Below are 25,720 nucleotides of genomic sequence, written 5' to 3'. Positions count from 1 at the left end.
TTGTATAATTGTGTGTTAGATTTTTCATCCCATATGTAGGATTTTGCATTTGTCCCTTAAAATTTATTTATTAATGTGTCATCCATCATCTAGAGGCAACTTGCTGCTTTCTATCCATTGTTTCGGTTTTCAAAAATTATTCTGAATTAGTCTTTTGAGCTATTTGCTTTCTCACTTATCTTTGTATCTTTGTAAATTTGATAATTGTATTTTCTAATTCCCTCTGCAAGTCATTTTTTAGCATGTTGAATAGCTCAGGACCTAAAAGAGAAGTTTGTCATTCAACACTTTGTCCAGCTTGATGCTGAGCATTAACATGCTTTTGAGTTATGATTATTGAACTAACTATATATCCATCTAATGAAAGCATAGTTCATATTTTGTCATATTTTCTACTGAAATCTCATGATACTATTTGATACTTTATCAAATGTTTTGCTAAATAGGAGATTATACTGTGTGTACTACATACTCTTAATTGGTCACTGAATCAAAGAGATATTTAGGTTGTTTTGACATAATTTACTCTTGATAAAGCCATGCTGTCATGCTGTATTTTCCCCCTAAAGACTCATATACCAACTGCTTAATAATCTTACTATAACTTCCTGTAAAATCTAAGACCCTATTTACTGAATAGCCTATTCAAGTCATGCCTCTAATGCGTGACGTCTGAGATAGTTTGAACAGAAAATGAATCTTCTAGAATTAGTATTCAGTTTAGATATGAAACAGAAACTGCTTGGTAACTCTTGCAATAACTCAGGTCCATATAACTGGCAAGCCCAAGAAGCAAGAACTCATAGAATTCAGAAAGGTACATTTAATTCTAGTCAGGAGTGAAATACATTTCTGACCACTGTAATAATCTCCAGGCAGCCTTACAGCAAATAAATTCAGACCTAGCCTTTTTGAAATGTTTCCTTCCCCTAGTGCCTCACCTGGAGTGGGCTGCCTGTCCTTATACCAACTGAACTCACACCTGTTCCTCACAGTCTTTTACTTAGATGACTTCCATGTGATCTAGAAGTAGTGCAACTCTCCTAATTCTGGTATCTCAAGACGCAATGCTATTGCCATAGTTTTTGGTAATCTGCAAGGAGGCACCGTTTTACAGGGATTTTGTTCCTTCCAAAGCAGGCTAAAACAATTATATTAAAGGAAGAGTATTTAAGCATGCCACTGCTCCCGTATGGAGTGCCACATGGCTTGCATTCTGTTACATTTTATTTAACATTTATATGAAACTCAGGGAAAGGCAATTCACTGATTTGGAATGAATATGAATATATATGCTGATATTAGCCAACTACATATCTCTACTGTAGCTGGGCAGAAAATACTGTGTACATTCTAAAATTGGAAGCTGTCTGCATCTGGATGGGACAGAACAGACTGAAATGGAATATACGAAGACAGAATGGTTATTTATTTGGACATCAAATAATTCTCCGACTTGTGCCAACTCTAGATGTAGTTGTACTCCCCTGAAATATATGTACAAGAGGCCAGAGCTTGCTAGAGGGTGGGAGCTTTGCCCAGCTTTGACTGTAAATTTTATCTTGAGCTACAGCAGAGCAGATAAGTCTTATTAAAAGTAACTCACATCCTTATTGTTGGAATGAGCACTTGGGGATTAAAAGCATCTGCACAGATTGGTTTGTAACCATCATATGTTGAGTTTAGTTTTATATTATTGTTTACAATGGTAAATGTAATGAGTTTTTATCTGGATGTCAGCCACCCAGAGTTTCTGGAGCTGGGAGGATATACATTTTAATAATGATTGATATTAATAGTGCCTGGCCCAAGTACTAAAATATTAAAAATGTTGAAGCTTATAAAATCAAATTCTATTTGTGTCATTTATACATATGAGTTGGCTCAAATTGTACATGTGACAATCTGGGATAAGTAAAGAAAGGGTCTAAAGCAGTTTATCTCTATGAGGTTTCTGTGGGTCTCATCTCAGAGCTGTAGAGAGGGGTTTTTTTTGTATATTTGCAAAAGTTTGTCTACATTTTTTGACATTTTGGTTCTTCCAGTAAACTTTTCATTATGGATTTTAGATTTTTTTAAAAAACAAAAAAACAGACAATTACTGAGAGGAAACTGCTGATCTTCCTATCTTTCCATAACCTCCAAGGTTTAAAGCCTGTTTTCTACCACCACCTGGTGGCTTTCTGAATGCTAAGTTTGACTGTTGACTACAGCATGTTGAATACTTATTATCTGCCAGCACACAAAACCAAACTGTGACGTGTGGTCAACACACACGAGTGTTCAGGTCCACAAAACCTGTGAGCAAAAGGGAGTAAAACAGCAAAAGCCCTACCCTATGGTTTACAAACACGATGGCTGAATTCATATAACATGCTAGACCAGGGGTGTCCAAACTTGGGAACTTTAAGACTTGTGGACTTCAATTCCCAGAATTCTCCAGCCAGCTATGCTGGCTGGGGAATTCTGGGAGTTGAAGTCCACAAGTCTTAAAGTTCCCAAGTTTGGACACCCCTGTACTAGACAATAGACATTTAAAAAGTCAATGAGCATTGCTTTTGTTGAGAAGTAGCTGACATTCCAAATCAATAAAATAACATTTCAAAGTTATGGTTGTAACAGCATAAATATGGAAGCCATTGTAAATCTTGATAACAAAAGACTAATTTAAGGGATAACGTATCAATATTAATAATACAAATGCAAACCCTGCACATTATGTTCAAATTAACATTTTCAGAGCCTGCTTCTTTCAATCTGTAGAAAATATTTTGATTTCCTGCTCTTATGCCCCAAAAGTTACTATTTCTGCTGTTAGCCAAAAATCTAATCATTTCAGTTATTTGTGAACTGAATTTAGCAACAGCCTTTCCATATAACATGGTAGAAATTTCACTTAATATGCCAACAATGTTACTACAGTTCTCTTATATTTAAAGACTACTATGGGCATTATCTTAACTTCTATTGAAGCTCAAATAGAATACACCAATATGTAATCCGTACATAATCATTTTTCCATGGTGGCTTTTAAATCTGTGACAAACGATGCAAATATTTATAACTGGAACTTTAGTCTTTGTATGACCACATTAGAATTCATTATACATTTCCTAATTAAAGAAGTGTAGTCCACTTGACCAAAATTCTAGTTGTGCATTATAATATAAGAAAATGTGTCTACAGGTGCAGCTCTTTATTTTTTTACAGTTCTTCATTAAATAGATATTACATTTAGGAGGCATTTTTATTATACCAAGTTGTTTTCATGGACAGAATTGCAGTGCTTTTTTTGTACAAAGAAAAACATTTTCTTTAAAAAGTTGTATCAATATACTGTTCAGAGTATTTTTGACTTTATGTGCCAAAAGTTGTTTTTAGCTCCTAGTGACCACATAGATTTTTTCCATGATGATCTATCTCTGTTTTTTCAAGTCTCTCACTGGTACACTCATTGCCACACTAAGTCCATCTCCCTTGCTGCTGGTTGTCCATTCCCTACCTTTCCCAGAACTAGAGTCTTTTCCAGAGAGCTGGGTCTTTGGATAATGTGTCTGAAGTAAGATAAATTGAGCCTGGTCATTTATGTCTTGAGAGGGAACTTTGGGTTGATCTGGTTTGTCTCCTTGGCTGCCAATGGTACTTTTAGGATCTTCTCCAACACTGATGTTCAAATGGATCAATATTTTCCGATAAATCCTCAAGTGACCTAAAGAGCTCTCAGGGAGTGTGCTAACCACCGGATGACTCCAAAGAAATATGATCCTTCCAACCTTCCCCCACCCCATCCTGTCAGAACTAATCCTTCTATCATTCCCACCATCCTGCCACAACTGATGAAGCTTCTTGGATGAGAAGTGAAACATCTTCTTCAAGGAAAAAACAGTCCACATCACAGCACTTTAAAGTTTTTTCAAGGCCTTCATGGTAGCTGCTGAGTCCTAGACTGCAGCATATTTCTTGACTGCTTATTTTTTTACTGTTGATAGTTGATCCTAAAAGCCAGAAGTCAACCGCTACTTGGATATCTTCATTTCAACTTTAATTTCAGTTCTAATTGAATTTTAATAACATTCACCAAGGACTTATTTAAAACGGTTTTTAATAACAAATACCTAGTTTCAAAGAAACAGCTTTACACAAGGCGCAGGGAGCATAAATAAAGTAATCTAAATATTTTCTTTTAATCTTATCTTTCATTCCATCTGGAGGTCAGTCCCACACCATAAGTGACAGAAAACCCAGGCACTCTGATGACAGCCTGGTTACTTAAAACTGTTTTTGTGGGTTACTTCTTTTCCTGTGCTACCCACTCGACCCGAAATACTTGCACAAGTTCAACGAACAACAAAATGTGGGAGGCGGTTCCTCTCCTGCAACTGAAGCCACCGCCACTTCCTACCTACTCCTTCTGTTATTGTTATTCTTTTTGGAGAAGCTCTTGGAAACCAGGACCACTTTCTGGTTTCAGTTGTCAGGAGGAGCCTGAATTCCTTTCGCAAAATATCAACTGCCCTTTTACCTTCTATAACAGAGGTCTTCAAATTTTGCAACTTTTAAGACTTGTGGACTTGAAGTCCACAAGTCTTAAAGTTGCCAAGTTTGGGGACCCCTGTTCTATAAGGATAAAATTTAGGACTGATAATTTTGTGTCTTTCCCAAAACCGAGACGTTGCTGGTCCAACTGCTAGGTTCCAAACAAGCAAACCATATTATAGCTTAGTTACGTTGTTTGTGACTTCAGCCATAACAGGAGAAGTTTGGGTTTCCCTTAGTACAGTGTTTCTCAACCTTGACAACTTGAAGATGTCTGGACTTCAACTCCCAGAATTCCCCAGCCAGTGAATGCTGGCTGGGGAATCCTGGGAGTTGAAGTCCGGATGTCTTCAGGTTGCCAAGGTTGAGAAACACTCCCTTAGTATGAGACAATTTGAAAAAATATTTTAAAAATTCTGCTTAACGCTAAATAAATCTTTAATGGGCAACGACCTTATCATGAAATCAATCTTGGCGATTTTAGGAACCTTGACTGAAAAATGCTCTGGTAGTTTCCAGAACGCAACTTTTCATTTATGTTACTCTTGTATGATTGGAGCTTTTCAGCTTTGGGGCAAAGACGCTCCCCAAGAAACCTTGATGACCAACGGCTAACTTTGCCACAGGGGGGAAACATCCGGAGCACGCTCAGGCCCAAACTACCGCAGCCGCATCCAGGAACTCTAGCCTCAGCTTGCCAGTACCGCGAGCAAGAAATCCAACTCTTACAGGCTGAGGACCAACGATTTTTAACCAATAGGAGGTGAGATTTTCCGGGGGGCCATCCGACGGCGTGACCCTTCACGCCCTTCGGATTGTGTCGCTGCCTCTGATTGGCTCGCTGCCTCTGATAGGCGGGTACGGCCGGCCCTTTCCCGAAGCTTATGCTGAGTTAGGGAAGCTTCGGCACAGCCGGGTCTCTCTTGCTAGGAAGTGCGGGCGGCTACGGGAGGGTCGAGTTGAACAGAGCCGCCGCGGAGGCTCCGCCCCTTCTCCTGATTTGAGATTGGGGTGAGTGTGGAGCGGATCAGGATCGAGGTGAGGCTTTGGTATCCGGTAGGTCTCCATGATCTGGTCCAGGGAATCGGTGCCTTCCTTCCCCCATGGAGCAAACTTCCCCAACCTTCAACCCTCTGGATGCCATGAATTCCTATAGCTCTCTCCAAGCGCGGCAAGGACGTGTTTGGATGCGGTGCTGGCAGTTGTAATTCAGTGCATCTGGACGGCCCCAGGTGGGAAGAGATACGCCATGTAGGGAACGTTTGCTTCATCCTATCGGTATGCTTGGTTTTGGAGCTCCAAGACTGAAGTTAAGTGGGGGTTTTGTGGTGAATGCCGGGGAAGGGGAAATGAGGTTGATGAGGCTTGCAGACTCTGGGCTGGAGAGAATGCAGATGCTGGATCTCTTTGTATCTGGTAATTATTAATCACAGTTCTCTTCATCTGTGAATAAATTGAAAACTTTCTTCATTTCTGGGAAAGGATTTAGGGTCCTTTTTGTTATGTGTATTGAGATAATGAAAAAGAGTATCTGTGCACCCACATCTGTTTGATTCAGGTAATAGGATTGCCAAGTTAGACTACAATGCAGAATGTGATCTGGTCTTTTTTTTCTACCACAGATGCACCTCTCAACTTTTGATAAATTAAAGAGCATAGGTTAGCGCTTGTCAGCATATTGGTTTAATAATGATATACGGGGTTATTTTCTTTCTAGCTTTCCCCTCTGTGTAATCAATATTTATGAAGAGAGATTTGGTTCATAAAGAAACGATAATTGGGGTAAATGTAAATATAATGAGTTTATGCATGTATTTTGTTTGCAATGCACTTTCTGCTGGATTTTCGTGCAACTTCTTCATGCAATCTCTATTTGTTCATTATTGTCTGAATGGGAAATACAATTTTCTATAGCCTTAGAAGTATGCAGCCCATGGATAAATGGTAATTTATGTTTCACTTCAATGGCCCAGAAATGAAATGCGTTGCTGGTTTATTTTGCTGTTTGCTCATGAATGTTTGTGTTTACAATTTCCACTATTTAATAGGCTTGGAATTATAGGTTTTAATAGATCATTTTATGTTTCAAAACCGTGTTATTTCAGAAAAGTTTATCTTTGTTCACCTTAATTTTCCCTTCAGAGAAATAAATAAAAATTAAGTTAGATCACAAGTGCATATTTACAGTATGCAGGTATCAGAACGTGATGGTGGAGTGTCCACAGGGAATGGATTAGACAGTGCCACAGCATCTGATGCCCAGCAAGTTTCGCCCTCTCACCCTAAGCCTCCTTCCTTGGACCTCTTTAATCTGGTGATATCCTATAAGCAACTACAGCTGTACCTAGAACCACTGCAGGATGTTGCTGAAGGTGTGTGGTTCCTCCTCAGGTTGGTGCTTTTCTACATAGCTATTTTTTCATAGTTCGTAGAACTATCATAGATCTGTCATAATTCATAGATCATAGTACAGCAAAATCTATGCCTATTGTCATTCTTGAGAATAGAGGAATACATTCTTTTTGTAAGATTTGCTTTTTCTAGTGGGAAAAAGGGAAGCCTTTCTGGCCTCAATGTTTACATCAGAGGATGTACAATACTTTATGATCATTACCTTTCCTTTGTCTTATTGTTCTGGTGTTAGTTCATTTCATTTTAAGACCATAGAAAGAAGTGTTGTTAGACCATAAAAAGGCTCATCTAACTTAGCATTCTTTGCCATACCAGTCTTTTATGCAAATACAATAGTTAAGGATCATAGTTGCTGTGATTCTGAGATTGCATGGAGCTCCCGAACCTCCTTTTCTTAGTTCTTAGGGTCCTTTTCACATTGCTTTTAAACTATGATGAAACAGTTGTTGGTAATCAACTCCTGCCCTATTGATGTTGGAAACAGAAGGGATTTCTAACATAAGGTGTTATATAGGTCTCATATACTTTAAAAAAGAATTTTGGATTGGTTCAAATCCCAGGAAAAAAATATGATACCACATCCTTTCTAATTCTTTATGCAGCCTTCTTTATTCACTTTCCCTCAGTGCTCTTCCTAATTAATAACTAATAAATAGCATCCTTTTGAGATTGTAAATTTTTGATTGCTTGTATTCCACAGATGGCAGATGCCCTTCTGCTCTCTCCTTACTTGTTTGGGCCTCAACTTTCTGCTGCTTACTCTGAGTGAAGGTGAGAAGTGTTGGATGGATATGCTGGGCAATTCTGGGACCTGTTTTCCCAGAAATCATGAGATGGATTAAGTTAATGGGAGGAGAGTAGAACATGATTTTGTTCAGGAAACATTTAGGAAGTCTGGCAGGAGCTTATCATCATGTATGGTGGGGAAATTGCACTGACAGCTGGTATTGAAACTTCCTTTGATGAGAGAGTATGTTAGGGGGACAATAAAACCAATGCTGATTAGATAAGCTGCAGGTGGCTTAATAAACTCTGCATCTATTCCATCTTGCATTTTAGCTGCTTGGTATGGGCTGTGTGCCCTGCTAATCTCAGTGCCTGCCATGCTCGGCTATCTACAGGAAACATGCCGCATCCGTCTTACTGAAGAGCAGCTGGCACGCCGTAGGTATCACAGTGTGCGGCGAGAAGATGTGAGAAAAGTTCAACTTTCTCGAAATGAGGCTGTGGATGAAGTTAAGGGCTTGTAAGTCTGCTTGGGAGAGACGGGGTTGGACTCTTGGGCATTGTTTGAGCATGGAATTGAAGGGCTGTTGCTTGATATAAGTTGCTTGTTGAGCTAATAAGGCTGGAGAGGGGAATATTTTGTACTGGCTTGAGCTCCTAGTAGAAAGGCAGAAAAATTAGGAAACGCTATAGGCCGGTGTTGGCGAACCTTTTTGTCACTGAGTGCCAAAACGGGAGCTCATGCGCGCTGAAAACTGGAAGAGCAGCCGCTCGGCGTGCATGTGCGCCAGAAACCATAAGACCAGCTGGCCGGTGTGCATGCGCGTGCTGTAAACCAGAATATCATCTTTCCAGTGCGTACATGCACACTGGGCGGCTGCTCTTCCAATTTCTGGCACTCCCGCACATGTGAAGACCAGCTGCCTGGCATGCCGGACCCCGAAAGAGCAACGGGTGACAGCTCATATGCCCAGAGAGATAGCTCTGCATGCCACTTCCGGCACGCCTACCATGGGTTTGCCATCACAGCTGTAGGCTGAGCCCACTATAGTAACTTTTACATTTTTAAAATGTTTTTTGAGGAGTTGCGAATCTAGGAGATTGTGTATTGGGTCTGTTTGTGGTAGTGCAACCTCATCTAGTACCAAATGTGGCAAAACCTTAGAATTGGAAGGCTCCAAAGCCACTCAGTCTTGCCAAGGTTTAGTTAGTGCTCCCCCCCACCCCACCCCCCCAGCTCCCAGGAGCTGGGATAAGGCATCAGCAACATCTCTTAATTCATCATGGGCAGAGATGTATAATTGGGCATCATCAACATACTGATGATGCTTCACCATTTGGTGACAGTGGATCTCACTCAACAGCCTCATGTAGAGGTTAAATAAGGCACTGAAACGCACAGCATCACACAAGGAAAAGGGTGAGATCACTTACTTCCAATCAACATGACTGGAAGCAACCCTGAAGAAAGGAGGAGAACCACCAAAATACAGTGTTGCCCATTCCCAAACCCTGGAAGGTATCTAGAAGAATATCATATATTGAAAGCCACTGAGGGGTCAAGTACAGCAAGGACAGACGCACAACCCCATTCTGCTTTCACCAGAAATTATCTAAAAGTGCGACCAATGCCATCTCCATCCCACATTGAGGTCTGCATCCTGACTGAAAGGGATCTGGATAATCCACTTCATCCAGGCTCTTCTAAAGTGACTGTATGAGTGCCTTCTCTGCCACTTTTCCCCAAAAGGGGAGGTTAGATATTCAATAAACATTGTCCAGTATAGTGGGATCCAGTTTTTTGAGGAGAGGATGAACCAGCACTTCATGAAGAGGTGGAGGAACTGCCTTCTCAAGGAAAAAATAACCACAGTATAAACTGCCCTATATGTGTATGATTGTATTTATTGCGGGAGGCAGTGTGGAGAAGACACGTTGGTGTTCCACTCGCCAATCTATCCCTTATTCCAATAAATTCACTCTTTTAGTGACATAATTTATAAATAAATATTTATTTCTTAGCCGCACCCTCTCCCGAAGGACTTGGGGCGGCGTACAATGAAACATATGAAATAAATATGTGGACAAAACAAACATATAACAGAGACATATACCGAGACATACACAAGGAGGAGGTCGGCTGATGAATAAAAAACAATTAGAATACAGTGATTAAAAAACCCCTAAATAATTAAATATAATTAAAATACCCAATTAAAAACCCGTCAGGAGTGATATGGTTAGATCAAAGTTGAGCCAGGCCAGCTACTTGGAATAGGTGGGTCTTAAGCTTAATACGAAAGGAGCGGAGGTCAGAGGTATTCCTAATATCCGGAGGGAGGTCATTCCACAGGGCTGGGCCCGCCACAGAGAAGGCTCTACTCCTAGGCGCCGCCCCCCGACACTGTCTAGTGGACGGCACCTGGAGGAGGCCCTCTCTGTGCGAGCGGATTGGTCGCAGGGATGTATGGGGCAGAATACGATCCTGCAAGTAACAAGGTCCTGAGCCATGGAGCGCTTTAAAGATTGTTATCAAAACCTTGAAACGCACCCGATAGACCACAGGAAGCCAGTGCAGCTCGCGCAGGAACGGTGTCACATGGGAGTACCTAGTACTCCCCATAATTACCCGCGCGGCTGTGTTCTGGACCAACTGTAGCCTCCGGGTGCATTTCAAGGGAAGCCCCATGTAGAGGCCAACAGTTGCATTTGCATCAAATTTGAGAGGTTACTGATTGATTGGTTGACTGGTTTATATGCTATTGCAGTCTTCCAAGCATTTGGGAAGGGACTGCTTGTGTTTGAAGAAAACTAATATGACATCACAAATGCCACATGACTTGCTGTAGGTCCCACACTTTACTATTTGTGACATGATGTAAACAAGAATTGTGCAATACTGAATATAACCCAGTAATGATGCATGTGTGGAGAATTTCTCTCTTAAGAAACATTGAATGATCATTACATGCTTACTTGCACTGCCGCTCTAAGGATTCCCCCCATAGATTAGCTGTTTATAAGAAGCATTACATCATTTCACCCGCTGGGGATATCATATATCATTACTTTGACTCTGTAAATCTATATTGGATGGAGAGTTATTGGGAATATAAATGATTTCATTGTCCACTTTGCAAAAGTATGCAATGATATTTTAGATTAGTGGATTGATTTCAGTTACTAAAGAAGACACATTTTAAAATCATTGATTTTAATAAACTTTTTGATATGTATACAGCAATTACTATAGATTTAGCACATCAATTGACTTTCATATGATTGTATAGTTGCATTGGAGATTTTAGCTTTTATCTGGTCTTTCTTGAGCTTGTTCATACTATCTTTTAATGATCCTTATTTTCACACACACATATAGTATAATATATGTGCTGGATCAGAATAAGACCATGCCCAATATTGTGTTCTCACAATGACTGGGAAGAAATTGACAATTAGGATAGGAGAGGTTGGCAAGGAACATGCTTTTGCCGGTGCAGTTGGTCAGGACATTTCTTAGGTAAAGAAGTAATTTAGCCAGGTGTCACCATTATCGCCTTGCCAAATATATAATTTGTGCTGTGCAATCAATAAAAATGCATCTTTAAGTACTTTGCATGGAATATTTTATTTATACACATTTCTTCTCTAAATACCAATTGCCCTTTTACCTTCTATAATGATAAAGCCTATGTTTGATCGTTTTGTGTCTTTCTTTGAATAAAGCGACTTTTAAGTGTATGGTTTATTTAATCATGCTGAAATACCGCATACACTTATTTGCAAGTGTCTGAATGATTTATGTTTGGGTAGGCATGTGTAGAATGGAATTGTTAGCTTCAAAGAGGTTCTGCAAAGTTGCTTCCATTGTTACCTCTAAGGAATTTCTGCTTATGGCAGATGCTTGTTCAGCATTGACCAATAAAGTTTCATGGTTCAGCAGGGATTCAGCAATCCAGGTCTCCCATATTTGGAATACATCACATCTTGTAATGGATCATGCTGATTCTCATCTAGTCTGGGAAACTGATACAGTTGCTTTTTGCCTCCATCTCTGCCTGCCAATCTAGGGCTAGCTGGCATAAGAAGCTCCTGCAGGTCTCCCCCAACTCATGATGGGTGAGCTTAGCATGTCATAATTGATATTTTACTCACCCAATTACTAATCCAGTGTTACAGATTTGGACAAAAGTTCTCAACACATAAATAATCTGCAACTTTCTGCATCTGGTTTTCGCTGGCATGTGCAATATATTCATCCCCATCCAGCAGATCACAAGATAAAGTCTTGTGACAGAACATTTTTCTATCCTGTTACAACACATGCCTTGTTTTCACAGCATCTGGGATTGAAGCATGTGCAAAAGTAGGAGAAATATGATACCCAGGCATGCTAAATGCACATGTGGCAAAAGTATGTATTAACTTACCCCATCTTGGTTTGAGTTACAAAAGTATTAACTTTTTCTGGAATGCTTGGAACTTGTGCTTTAAAAAAAAACTTATTATAGATGACTAAATTTAAATAGTGGTGGCAACATTAAGCCTAGCTTATTCTATGTGTGGATGTTTGAATGTCTGAATGTTGCTTTCTATGATTACCCAGGAATAAATAAAGGGCTGGGGAAAACTTCATCTGTGAGGTTAGGTTGTTGAAGTCTCTATGTTGCAGTCACTAACTTCAGTGACTGTAGTCACTATTTGGTTGTGAGCTAGACAGCACAGTTATATTTAAAATTGTTGTTTTTTCTTTTCAGCCTGATCCGATTAGAAGCGCTCCTGAACAGGCTTTGTGGTGGCTGTGAAGCCGCTTACCGTGTCTTGTTCTGGGAGAACCCTACTGTCTCCTCCCAGTAAGTGTTGACTTAGAACAATGGTGGGCGACCCTTTCAGCTCAGAACAAACTGTCCTTTTGTTTGCTTTTCTTCCCTAGATAAGTTGTTTTAAGTTGTTTCTCCTTGAGTCTTTTTTTTCCCATCAGTCTAAATGCAACATCTTGCAGTTCACCAAATTGTGGTTTAGCGATTGAAGCATTGGGAAAGAAAAGGTTGGGAGCTCTTCATGAAAATTGATACATCACTGCTGGTCTTGCCTTTCTTAGGAGTTGGATATAGACTCAGGCAAATTAGAATATGCATATGATTGGATAGAATTGGATAGAACATTTCATTCCATTGGATATAACGCATCATTTGCCTACTGAGGTCTGCAAGTCCATTAGGTGTAATTATGAAGTAATGGGCCGGGACTCTAAAGATAAAGAGACAGTGTTTCATGAACATAGCTTACCTCTGGAAAATTACTTCTGCTTTTCTTGAGCTCTGCTCACCTCCCAGGATCTTTTCCTAGCTATTTGGCACTCTTTGGCATTCAAAATGTTCTCAGATATGTAACTTCAACTATTCCCTTCCATCTCATAAACTAGTTTTTTTTAATGTTCTTTGTACACACAAATAAACATAGTCAGTCTTTAAAAAGCGTTACCGCTTCCTAATTAACTGGCAAGCCCGTATATTGACAGTTGATTATAATAATTTAAAAATCAAGTTCATTTATGCAAAAAGGCTCAAAAGCAAGTTACAAATCTAAATTCAGCATTATATAAAACAATTTAATAAATAAAATATTTAATAAATATTACTTAACAAAGGTAATTGTTGAGTTACGACTGATTATTTAATGACCATTTGGAGCCTCACAAAGCGTACTTTATAATTCATAAAGTACTTCCCGTCATGATAAAATGTCACACTGTCTCCCCCTCCCCTCCAAGGTCATATGACTGCATTTCATGTGCTTGGCAACTAACTCACATTTACAACTCCAGATCCTGCAGTCACATGGCTGTGATTTATAATGTTTTTTTGCCAGTTACCACCATTTTCTACTAATTTCCTGCAAAAAAATGCCTATTGGGAGGAATGAATTTGTACTTACGACTGGTATTTTGCTTAACGGCCATGTAATTTGCTTAACAACTATCTTAAAAATGGTTGTAGAATCATATTTGTTCATGTAGTTGCTTCTATTTGATTGTTTATGACCAAAATTCTGTCCCAAATTATAGTTGTAAGTCAATACACGATTAAAACATTAAAACATACACAAAAATATGTCTAACCTTGTTTTTATAGCCATAGTTAAAAATCTGGCTGTTACACTCAACTCACCCACATACAAATTTCCTTTGCCTATGTTTATTTCATTAAACATGATATATATGCAAATATATGCATTTTAGCAAAACGTCTGAAATCAAGAGAGAGAAAAAACAACAAAAGAGGGGGGAAAGTGACTAAAAATAGCAGCAGTAATTTACACTTGAACAATATTGTTAAAAGAAATTAGAGTTTAAAAAGTTTTATTAGTATGCTAATTCAAAAGAGGGGGAAAATTAGGAATGTGGAGCTAGTATATCCCCTGGATGCAGCAAGATCAGGGAAAACAGATGGAAACAATGCAAAGAGAAATATTTGTAAAGGAGGAAGTGGCCCAGTTTGACACCACACAGTGGAACCAGTGTTTTCGTTTTCTTTGGGAAGTTGTATTTGAGTTAGGGAGCTTTTAACTTGCCTTCTAACCCCCCCCCCCCCACTTCTCAGTCACTTGTATGTAAGGGTCGTCCTGGTGTTCAGGTATGTTATGTGTCTTCTGCTCCATCTTTCTCCTCCCTAGGTTTTATGGGATGCTGATGGGCTCAGTTGGTGTCCTTTACCTGCTGCCCATCTGCTGGATCCTTGTTCTTCTTAATAGTGCTCTTTTCCTGGGCAATGTGGCATTTTATCAAGGTAAGTTATCCAAGATTATAACACACTCTCTATAAGGTAGTCTTTGACTTGGAAGCTTCACCTAGTCCTAGACCGAAGTGTCAATTAAGTGTTAATTTGTCAATTAACTGGACCAGGGGTAAAATTCAGCAGGTTCTGAAGAACCGGTAGCGGAAATTTGGAGAAGTTCGGAGAACTGGCAAATACCACCTCTGGCTGGCCCCAGAGTGGGGTGGGAACGGAGATTTTGCAATATCCTTTCCCCAGGAGTGGGGAGGGAATGGGGATTTTGCAGTATCCTTCCCCTGCCACGCCCATCAAGACACGCCCACAGAACCGGTAAGAAAAGAATTTGGATTTCACCACTGAACTGGACACAGTTGTTTTAACAGCATAACACCTGTATTGGATTGTGGACTGGCTACCAGTTGGTGTCTATATCCAGTTGAAAGTAGAGGCTGCTACCTTTGAAACTCCACATGGTTTAGCCCCCTAGTTCTTTTAAGAGGAGGATACTAAGAATTCTCGTCCCATGCCTTTTAGAATATTTTGCCCCTTAAGAAATGGCCCTGTCAGGCCTTCATGGTAGACCAAATTAGGTGACCAGTGTCATGTAGGTCAATGCTACTTTATTATAAAGCTGCTTTAGCAAAGGAATTTTGCAGGTCTGGATCTTTAGATATTTATTCATGTTACTTTTTTCCCTCCGGACTCATAATATTATTTGATGGTTGCCTTGATGGTGGTTCTTTCTCCAGTCCCTCAAAACTATTCCTAAAAACCAACCTCCTGGATTTTAGGAAGATCTTAAAAACATTTTTATTATGTGTAGCATTTGGGTGCTGATGATGGTCCTGGGCTTCTCTAGTCAGATTGTTGAGGATTTTTTCAGTTGTAATTTCATTACATAGCACCGACTCCTTTGGGAAATGGGTTCACTGTAAATGATTGCATAATTAAAATGTAAACAAATCATTTCACCTGTGAACTTCTCTATTGCATTGGGACTTTGGTAGAGAAAATTGGGGAAGCTTGCTGAAAATGATTTTAAAAGTGGAGGCCTTTTTTGCTAGATACCTGAGTGAGGCAAGGAGTCAATTTTATCATATTCTGTGACTGAAAATGTAACTGGGACTAATAAAACATTTTAGGTTAGAGAACCGGTAGAGAGAGAGAGAGCAAGAATCACTTTCCTTTTTTGCTTCCTCAGTCCCATGTTACATCCTTTGGTGCTCATATCAGCCAGGTGACGATGCCATTTCCTGCAATGTACCCCTGATAACACTGGAAGTCTTGCCATTGCAAGACCTTCTATTTGAAGAAGCTCAGTTTTCAGTTTCTTGTGGAATACACCTTTTCAGTGATGAGGCCACTAAGGGGATATCCATCTTCAGAAAGAAAGCCCTGTGGTTTGGGTTGCATTGAGAAAGTGATGCTGTCTCAGTATTCCAATTGCATTTCCTTCTATAACTTGGTAGAGTAGATTTTCAGGAGAAAATATACTGCAGAGATCCATTTTTGGTGTGTAATCGTCTGAAAGCTCTGTTGCGTACTTTGTCCCATATAAAATTTAGGGAACCCTCTCCTCCCAGAAATATTTGTTTCTTCACTTCACAAAGCAAATAGAGTTCTTAGGGTAATTTCCTGAGGTGAATTGTGCACCAAAAATCTGGGGGAAATTAATTTAGACCTTATTAGTGGGTAGCGGGAAATTAGTGTGGCAGAAAATAAACCTTGACTGGATGGCATTACACTGTTCAGGTTTTGTGCTGGAAGTGCATTTTGGAAAATGCATTCATAGCCATATTTGGCTCTTCTGGTTTATTGTTTTTTTCTATGTAGTGGCAGGCAGTGTAATAGTCAGCAAGGACCCAGATCATTAGACCATGGTGTTACTTTGTTCTAAACATAGACTGGATTCGCACATCACTTTCAGTCTTGCTTTGTTTTATCCATGGTTTCTTCAATAAATCATAGTTAACTTGGGTTACATATAACAAAAATAATATTTCAACATAACACAGTGGTTGGGCACAGTGATCTCTGTCCTGGCCTATTGTAGCATGTGACTTCATCTTTTGTGATTAACTGAGGCAGTGGTTGCTCTTCTGCCTGTACTTGATTTCTTGGCATTTGGACTGGTGGTGGGAGTGAATGACCTGCTGCTCTGCCAGTGTCAGAAGCTGGAACTGGTCTGTTGAGAAGTTCTCTTGAGCTTCTGGAGGATGTCTAGCCATTTCTTTTTCTCTTTCCAGTGATGCTGGACCTAAAGTCAGCTGTAGAGCAGCGCTTGGGTTTCAGATCCATCCCTGTGGCTCCAGAGCCTGGAGAGCTGGATCTTGGAGAAGTGGAACCTACTGTCTTGTCAGATTGGACACCTACCCTGACTGGGACTGAGGTAAGACTTGGTGGAAGGAGCAAAGCAGAGACATAATTAAATTCTGAAATCCCCTTCGTAAGATTTTATCTATCCTGGCATAAAAATCTGGTGACCTAAGGATTGCCTGTAGGACATGGGTGTCAAACTTGATCACGTCACATGACATATTGGGATGTATTGCCTCTTTTTTGACTTTGTGGAGCCGGTGGTGAGCGTGGCCTGCGCATGACGCATCTGGCCCACGGGCTTCCAGTTTGACACCCCTGCTGTAGGATTATTCTTCTGGGAGAGTTGCCATCATTTTCTTTCCTTCTCCTTTCTGCACTTTTTAAGTCCCAGCTGGTTATTAGGCAGAAGCAATGCTGGTTTACATCTAAATGAGTTGTTAATTTCTCTACTTTTTCACCTTAGTCCTATTACTTTACTAATTTTCTAAGTTTATTCCTGAACTCCTGCTCCTTTAACAATAACTTCAAACTTTTTTCAAAGGACCTAACTCCTGGTAGTGTGGAGGAAGCAGAGGAAGCAGAACCTGATGATGAATTCAAGGATGCAATTGAGGTCCGTAGTTTGAGAATCTAGATTGGCCTGTCTTGGGACAAATAAATAGGTTTATCCCTGCCCAATGCTCTCCAGAGATGTTGGACTTTATAACTCCAAGTTCCTGGCTGTGCTGTATGTAAATTGTGGATATTGTAGTCTAATGTCTCTGGACAATAACAGGTTGGGGAAGACTGGAATAAGGAAATATTGGTAAGCCAGTGGATTAAAAGTGGCATTGGGACCAGGGTATTAGGTGAATCTTATTGGTTGGTTTGTTGATGCTTCTTCATTAAGATGGCATTATCCATTTGAACCCTTGGCACATATTAATTGATTGTTGAAATTTATTTTTTAAATTAATTTGGTGTTCTTTGTTGCTTTGGTTTTAATTTCTCATTAGTTGCCCAGAACTGAGGTACAGAAATGAATGGCTATAAAAAGTGCTAAAATAAATAAATTCACCATTTTTGTTCTAAGGTTAGTGAGACGTTCAAGTTAGGTCAAGGTCTTTACCTATGATGTAAATACTTCTACATATGTGCAAGAAATAAAAGGGACCTTTAAATATTGTACTGTCCTATAAATAGAAAGGAATACTTTTAAATACATGATACTGGGATTGGGCTGTATTGATTTCTGTCTTTTGGCCATCTTCTTTTGTCTTTTGTCTTTGCTGCAAGAACAGGAGACTCAGCTCCTTGTAATGGTGAGTGCAAGAACTGGGCTGCTCTGTCTTGAGCTTGAATCCCCTGTTTGTATTATTGTTTGTGAATCTTCACATCTTAAGAATCAGTCTATGCTATACTCTTTGTCTGGATCATATCCCATCTCCTTATCCACTCTTCCAAGTTGAAGGATTATAGGATCCAATCTGGGTTGGTTATCAGGACAGAAGTTTAGTCTTCTGAGCTTTTGGACTTGTTCTGAATCCCATCCTCAGAATACTTCTCTTTCACAAATGTGTGAGAAAGTTCTGGTGAGAGAGAAATTCCCTGAGAATGGGCTCCAACATGAGTCCAAAAGCTCAGAAGACTAAACCTCTTGTCCCGGTGACCGACCCAGATTGGATCCTGCAATATTACCCTGGGACACACATATTTGCTGTCATTCATTTGAGGGTTACCTTTATAAAGTTTTTCTGCCATCCCATCCCTTCTCCAGGCTTGACCCAGCTTTTCCTAGTGTTTCAAACTGTTCTTCTGGATTGTACTTTCCAGGATGTCCTTATATTTATGCCTTAGAGTTTTTCCCACACAATATGTATACCACATTCCTCATAACATCTCTTTCTGTCTAGGAGGAAGATGACATCTCTCAGGGTTCAGGAGAGTTTGACCTTGGCCTTCCTGACAGTCCTTTTATGAGCAAGAATGAAGTGATTCGTAGCAAGGTGTCACGGTTGACAGAACGACTGCGCAAACGCTACCCAACCAACAACCTTGGTACCGGACTGAAAGGGGAAATGGTAGAGGGTTATTTGTAGAGGTGCATATTGTTGGGAATGAAGCAGGATTATTCAGGAGTATTGGAAGAAAAGGAGGCTTGATCAAAAAACTACTGCAGAGGAAATTAGCACCGAGTAATTTTACATGGGTCATGTTAGAAAAATGCTATCCTGACCACAACAATGTATACAAAAATATCAGGGCCAAGAAAAAAAGAATCTCCAGTATTATTTGGTCTTTTATTGCCTCTTCCTGGTTTTATTGGTTCCCAATGGCCACAAGAAAATATATTTAGCTTTTACCTGCTTTAAAGTTTGTGTGCGGTTATGTTTAAAACGCAAAAGCTACTTTAATTCATAAGTTTCCACTGCATCTGACTTAATCTCTTCTAAATTCACCTGTTTTACTAGTTATTTCTTTAAAAAAGTTGTACCACTAAATTTCACCAACACTATATTAGAAACTTGGGGTACAAAAAGAGGCTGGGGCCAAAAATGTGTGATGTAAACTAATGAAGGGAATCAGGGCTTAAAAATTGATTTTTAAAATCAAAACATAATTTGATATTAAATTAATCAATTTTAAATTAATTTAAGATCCATGGTAATTAATTATATTTAATTCATTTATACTTACCATATTTTTAGAGTATAAGACGTACTAAGATTCTGAAGAGGCAAATTAAAAAAAAAAGTTTTTGCTCTCTGCAGACCTCCCAAAAACGGCCCGTTTTTGGCCAAAACGAGCCCCTTTTTTGTCAAAAAGTGCATGCATAGCCTGTAGGAGGCTTGTAGAGTGTTCCTGCCCCCCCCCAAAAAAAACCAGCAAAAAACAGTCCGTTTTTCACAAAAACGGGCCTGTTTTTTGTCAAAAAAAATGTCATGGATAGCCTTTAGGAGGCTTATAGAGTGCTCCAGGGAGGGGGGGGGGGAAATGAGCAAAAAATGGGCCATTTTTTGCTCATGTTTGCCTTCCCCATCCCCCAGGAGCACTCTGGAAACCTCCTAACGGCTATGCATGGCCATTTTTGCAAAGGGGGTGGGGTTTCGGGAGGCTAAAAATGATGTATTTAGTGCATAAGACGCACCCAGATTTTGACCCTCTTTTTTGGGGGGAAAAGGTGTGTCTTATACTCTGAAAAATACAGTAATCGTGTTCTGTGAAAGCAATTTGACCAGAATCACTCAGTAAGGTGAGACCTTTTCTACCAGTCTTCCATTATTTCATCTGTTAAGCTCTGATGTCCACTACATCTTTGGTTCCTCCTGACTGTTTTAAGACACAAGGGTATGTGTGTTGTATTTCACCCAATGATTCAAGATTTTAGGTTTTAGAATTAGTTTCTCTCCAAAGAAGGCACATATTTGTTCAGTGTTTTCTTTTTGCTGAGTCCAAATTTTATCATATTCAGATTCTTGCTTAGGATTCTCATTCCAAATGTCTTGGTACAACTGACTCCAGGCTAGTCTGGTTGAACCCGACTTGATTTTTGTGAGTTACGTCTGAATCCAGCCATCAATGGCATGATGGAATTGTAAATGAACAAAGACTTTGCTCAGTGGTTGGAAAAAGAAAGGAAGGCCAGGATTTTGGTTTTGCGTTCTGAAAGAAGAAAAGCTGTGATTAGGCGTGATAGTTACTTGTATCCTTCTGCTCTGTTGCAGGAAACTGTGCAAGTTGCTCTGCCACTTTCTCTGTCTTGAAGAAGAGGGTGAGTCTTTTCTCCAGCCTACCAACTCCCTGCCTGGCCTGTTCCATTTTCTTCTTTCCCTGCTTCATCATCTTCTTGTGGTTCTCAGACTGAACTCTGCCGCCTGCTCACTCACTCACCTCCTTGCATCTTTTCCTTCTCTAGCGAAGCTGCAGTAACTGTGGGAACAGTTTTTGCTCCAGGTGCTGTTCTTTCAAAATTCCCAAGAGCTACATGGGGGCTACAGGTGAGTGAATAACAACAACAACAACAACAAAAAGGAGATGGGACAGAGGGGAGAATCGTTTAGGTCAGGGGTTTCAAACTTGGCAACTTTAAGACTTGTGGACTTCAACTCCCAGAATTCCCCAGCCAGCTGGCTGGGGAATTCTGGGAGTTGAAGTCCACAAGTCTTAAAGTTGCCAAGTTTGGACACCCCTGGTTTAGGTAAAAGTCCCGTGGGTGGGTATTTTCCTTTCCCATTGGAGGTCAGGGGAAAGCGTGACCTGCTATAGTGGGAAGATGTGTTTTGAAGATGTGACCTGTCTGGAAAGGGGTACCGGTAGTCCTCGACGTACAACCACAATGGATCCTAAAACTTCTGTTGCTAATTGAGACGGTGGTTAAGTGAATTTTTCCCCATTTTACAATCTTTCTTGCCACAGTTGTTAAGTGAATCACTGCAGTTTTTAGGTGAATCTGGCTTCCCCATCGACTTTGCTTGCAAGAGGTTTGCAAAAGGTGATTACATGACCCCGGGACACTGCAGCTGTCATAAGTATGGGTCAATTGCCAAGCATTTGAATTTTGATTGTGTGACCATAGAGATGCTACAACAGTTGTGTGAAAAACGGTCATAAGTCACCATTGTGACTTTGAATGGTCACTAAATGAACGGTTGTAAATCGGGGACTACCTGTAGTGAGTGGGATACTGCGTAAGCTTTGGTTAGTCCTGAAATCCTGATTGGTGTTTCTAATTGCAGCCCCAGATGCCCAGCGGGAGACTGTCTTTGTGTGTGGGCAGTGTAACCAAGCACTCACCAAGTGAGGAGCCCATATGGAATCCAGTCTTCGGATGAATCTTCTGGGGATCTTACACTACACTCGCTGCTACTTGAAGGGAGACAAGCAACAGCACGGCTTCTTTTCTTCCTCCATATACTTGTAAAAAAAAAAGGAGGGCTAGCACATCTAACCTGCTGACTGCTCTGTGTGCTCCTGCTCTCTTTCTTGAAAGCAACTGAGGAGATTCCTGCAATCCTGGTTGTGTGGAGGATTCTTCATGCACTAAACTGCTGTAGGCTTCCTTCCCTTCTCCCAGTTCCAAGAGCAAATATTGCTTCATTTCTAATCTGTGGCCCCATTTTTTTTTCCTGGAGTTTGGCCGACAGGAGGTTGGCTGTCCTCATTTTTGAAAGGTCACTCTTGGCACTTGGACTCCTCAGACCCCTCAAAGTGTTTTACTATTGCTGAGATGCCACCCCTCTCTTTCTCTGTGTTTGTGTGTTCTGAAATGAAGGCTGGGTCTTTGTTCAGATGATGGTTGTAGTTGGCTCTGAGAGCAGGCTTTGCAGGGCCAAGAGGATCAACTGTGGTTGTCCAAGCGGTGGGGTAGCTGGATCTACCTTTTCTGCCTATTTCAGGTGAGGATAGCATTTCTCTCCCCTTTTCTCTTCCACGCCACTGACTTTATTTTTTTTATTTTTTTAATCTAAAGCCCCTTTTATCATGGTCAGATCTGGAAAAGGTGTGTTTTTCATTCCTGCATTGTTAGAAGGCAGAGGCTGCTGTAGTTAACTGGGGATTTTGCTAATAGCAAAGCCCAGCTGAAAGTTAGGGAGCTTCTTTTGGAGGTAGATCACTTCTACAGAAGTGGGACATTGTTGGACTATTGCAGAGTAATATATATCCTACCAATAAACAATATCCTTGGGTGTGAAGGCAACATTTTCAAGAGTCTGAGGTCATTTTTATTGCCGTGAGGACTAGATAGTCCCTGCTATGGATAAATATTTCTGGAAGAAGAGCATCATTAGGCAGATAGAACAATGGAACATAGGATGCATGGTAGGGAATAAGAGAATGGCAGCAGTTCTTTGGGACAATACAGGATACGGTGGGTTTCTGCAGAACAGACATATTGTGTCTATAACATGCTTACACATGTGGGATATGAGATGGAGCATAATATATGTAATCCTAAATACCAAAAGAAAATGTTTTGTGTGTGTGGAGCTGACAGCATCTCAGACAGTCCCTTTGAGACTCAACCATGATGAAGTATTGGCTATGCCTGATGGGAATGTAACCGAGAATGTCTTTTGCTTTGGGGACATTAGAAACATAAATGCCAAGCCTGGCTGGAAATAGATCCAGAGCACTATGCTTTTGACTTAATAGATGAACTAAATGTCCGCATTTTTCACTGTAGGCAGTTGTACAAGCCATCAAAGGCATTTGGTTTTCCAGTGCTGAAAATATATTGCAGGACTAGATGGAGTCTTACTTTTAAGATATGGAGTGACATTTTTATAAATGTTCACAGTATGTCAGGCATCCATAACATTTTTGAGTTGCTTGATTCATTTGAGAACGTGTTCTGGATGCTCACAAAATGATTGTCGGGGCAGAGAAAGGATTTTCTACTGCTATTCTTTGCTCCAGACTATTAGAATACTACCACCAACAACTACCACCCGTTTCTCCAAGCACCCCTAGTTCACTGCTTCTTCTACTAAGCTTTGTCCTTTTTCTGGATAGGTGGCTATTTCCAGATGAAGTTTTGAAGTACAGTATCATAAAGATGATGCTGAAGGTTGGCATTTTTCTTCATGCCAGCTTCCCACTTGTTGAAATGCATTATTTTTAAATATGTAATGTATGGTGAAACCAGGAACCTAGTAGTTTCCATGAGAGGAATGTCTGAGGAAAGATGGGAGGTCCCATGAGAAACATGACTTACGAATCAGAAAAAAGATAAAACTTCTTGTTTACTTCCTCCTGTTTTTTTAAAGTGTCAAAAACAGTGGAGACTTTGGTGTCTATAAAATGTCATCAGCAACCATTCAGTCATGTCCGATCCACGGCCACTCTATGTCTGTAAAACACATACTGTATAATACTCTCACCAACAACACCTTCAATTAGGCTTGAAAGTTGTTAATTCATAGAAGAGGTAAATAGATCTATTTATCCCACCCACTTATAAGCATTTAAAAACTAGTCAGCTACTGGGAAAAGGAGGCCTATGTAAGTAACAATTCAGCAGTAATAATATATTACTTCAGATTTTGTACACCACTCATACAATATTTCTAATAATTTCCCTTATGACTGGTGCAGTATGTTTTGTTAAAAACTTGACCAAATGAGGAATTCATGTCCCCCATCCCCCGAACTGCACATACGCAATTGCACTGGAATAGATCAATTTATCCTGATAGTTGTCGCCAAATTCTCTTGCTAAGATAATGTAAAGTTTTTATTACGGTATGTATTAATTGCCATTTTATTGGAAATATAAGAAAACAGTGCCACTTCTGCTGTTGGCCTCCCCACAGAGTCAGAGGACTTGCAAAGAAACTAGTCACGCTGGGGGCTGAATGGGGCCGGGGTCAGGTCAGGACTGTTACAAAATGTGATCCTGAGGTCTCAGCCAGCCCCATGTCATTTTATGTTTATGCTTAATAGCTTTTCTACATTAAAAATGTGTGTCATTTTGCTTATGCCTTTCAAGTTAAAAACATAAAGGATCACTTGGAAAGTAAATTAGCTTGATGAAGCCTGTCATTCTTCTCGCTTGAATTTTTTAAAAAAATCATTATTGCTAGAGTTGAGAAGAAAATAGACTAACTGCAAATGATTCCCCCCTCCCCCGGAAGTATTTAAGCAAAGGTGGGTCTGGCATTGGCAGAGTTAATAGATCTAAAATGATGCAGAGGAACTATACATCAAAAGATACAATTTATGGGAGTGCTCCGATTCCACTGACCGAAAGTTCTGTTTCCTGGTGGTCAGCTTTAAACTTGTTCTTCAGGATAATGATGGTGGGTTTTTGGTGTGAGAAAAAACCCCATGTAGGATGTTTTTTTCTACAACTTATATTTGGAGAGGGAGAACCCTCACCTTTTAAATGAGTTTGCGTTGCATTAGTCTGAGAGCAGAATGAAGAGGTTTTGTTTATAATAGGGGTGTCCAAACTTGGGAACTTTAAGACTTGTGGACTTCAACTCCCAGAATTCCCCAGCCAGCCATGCTGGCTGGGGAATTCTGGGAGTTGAAGTCCACAAGTCTTAAAGTTCCTAAGTTTGGACACCCCTGGTTTATAAGAATAGACAAAAGTTCTATCATGAAAGTAATCTAAGAGGATGTTTTGAAGAAGAGTGAGAACAAAGGTAGCTATTGATAGGGAAAGTTGAATAAATGGAATCCCAGAACTGGTCAATTTCCTTGTGTCACCAACACATCTATCCTTCCAACTTTCAAAGCTGTATTTGTGTGTGTGTGTGTGTTTGAGATGATTTTATGAGGAAAAGACTTGACCTATGTCTGTACGGGGCACACAATGCAATAGTTGTGAAGCTTAATTGGAGAAATGTGTTTTGTCAGTTTTTAACAATCAATTTTCATTTTATTTAATTAGCAAATAGGTAATCATTTTGCAAGGAAAAGTACAGATTACATTAGAAGTAATTAAACCTGGAGATTTAGGAACTAAAAGTTCTCGTTACTCCAAAATATTGTATCTTTGGTGGCAATCCCACAGATTTTGGCACAACATAAGGTCTAGAATACAGTGGAGGATAGAGAATTGAAACTAAGCCACTAATACTATTTATAATGTTGCTTGCGATGTCATCATATAACCCCAAAGAAAAATACCTTTTAGAGGGAAAAGGTAAAAGAAAAGACATAGATGGATAGAAAATTAAAATATAAACTCAGAGAGTCTATGAGAAAATATTTAGGGCCGGTGCGATATAATGCTTTTTTCCTACATAACTGATTCTTAAGACACAACTTTCAAAGCGTTCCTTTTTCAGATTCTATCTGGTGCAAATCATCTACCTATCAGGTTTTTTTCTCCCCTCTTCCCCCTGCCACCCATTTTTGTCCTAAAACTTCAGAAATGTCCATTTTTTCATCTATGAAAATTTATCTGTTGTAGACAAATATTTGTTGAAAGAGTTGTGGCAACAATGATGGCGGAAGCAATCTTG

The 25,720-nt window shown here is 39.9% G+C and overlaps 1 protein-coding gene across 6 annotated transcripts in view; it reads left to right on the top strand.

Annotated features, from left to right (window-relative positions):
- The window catches only part of ZFYVE27 (zinc finger FYVE-type containing 27), a 35,662-nt gene extending 11,355 nt beyond the window's left edge, over positions 1-24,307 (top strand). The window contains exons 1-12 of one of the 6 annotated variants that reach the window (XM_081955163.1): positions 5,419-5,574; positions 6,724-6,927; positions 7,649-7,719; positions 8,008-8,194; positions 12,432-12,527; positions 14,350-14,462; positions 16,697-16,839; positions 17,311-17,382; positions 18,662-18,806; positions 20,474-20,520; positions 20,665-20,746; positions 21,485-24,307. In XM_081955163.1, coding sequence (XP_081811289.1) covers positions 6,725-6,927; positions 7,649-7,719; positions 8,008-8,194; positions 12,432-12,527; positions 14,350-14,462; positions 16,697-16,839; positions 17,311-17,382; positions 18,662-18,806; positions 20,474-20,520; positions 20,665-20,746; positions 21,485-21,549 — 1,224 coding nt within the window. In that variant the 5' untranslated portion in view covers positions 5,419-5,574; position 6,724 and the 3' untranslated portion in view covers positions 21,550-24,307. The other 5 variants (XM_081955164.1, XM_081955165.1, XM_081955167.1 and 2 more) reach the window with 5 other exon arrangements.
- Positions 24,308-25,720: the final 1,413 nt, after the last annotated feature.

This window comes from Natrix helvetica (genome assembly GCF_964273705.1).
Source record: "Natrix helvetica genome assembly, chromosome: 5".
NCBI lineage: Eukaryota > Metazoa > Chordata > Lepidosauria > Squamata > Natricidae > Natrix > Natrix helvetica.
Note: the sequence above shows the minus strand (reverse complement) of the source record. Positions and strands in the feature narration are given on the sequence as shown.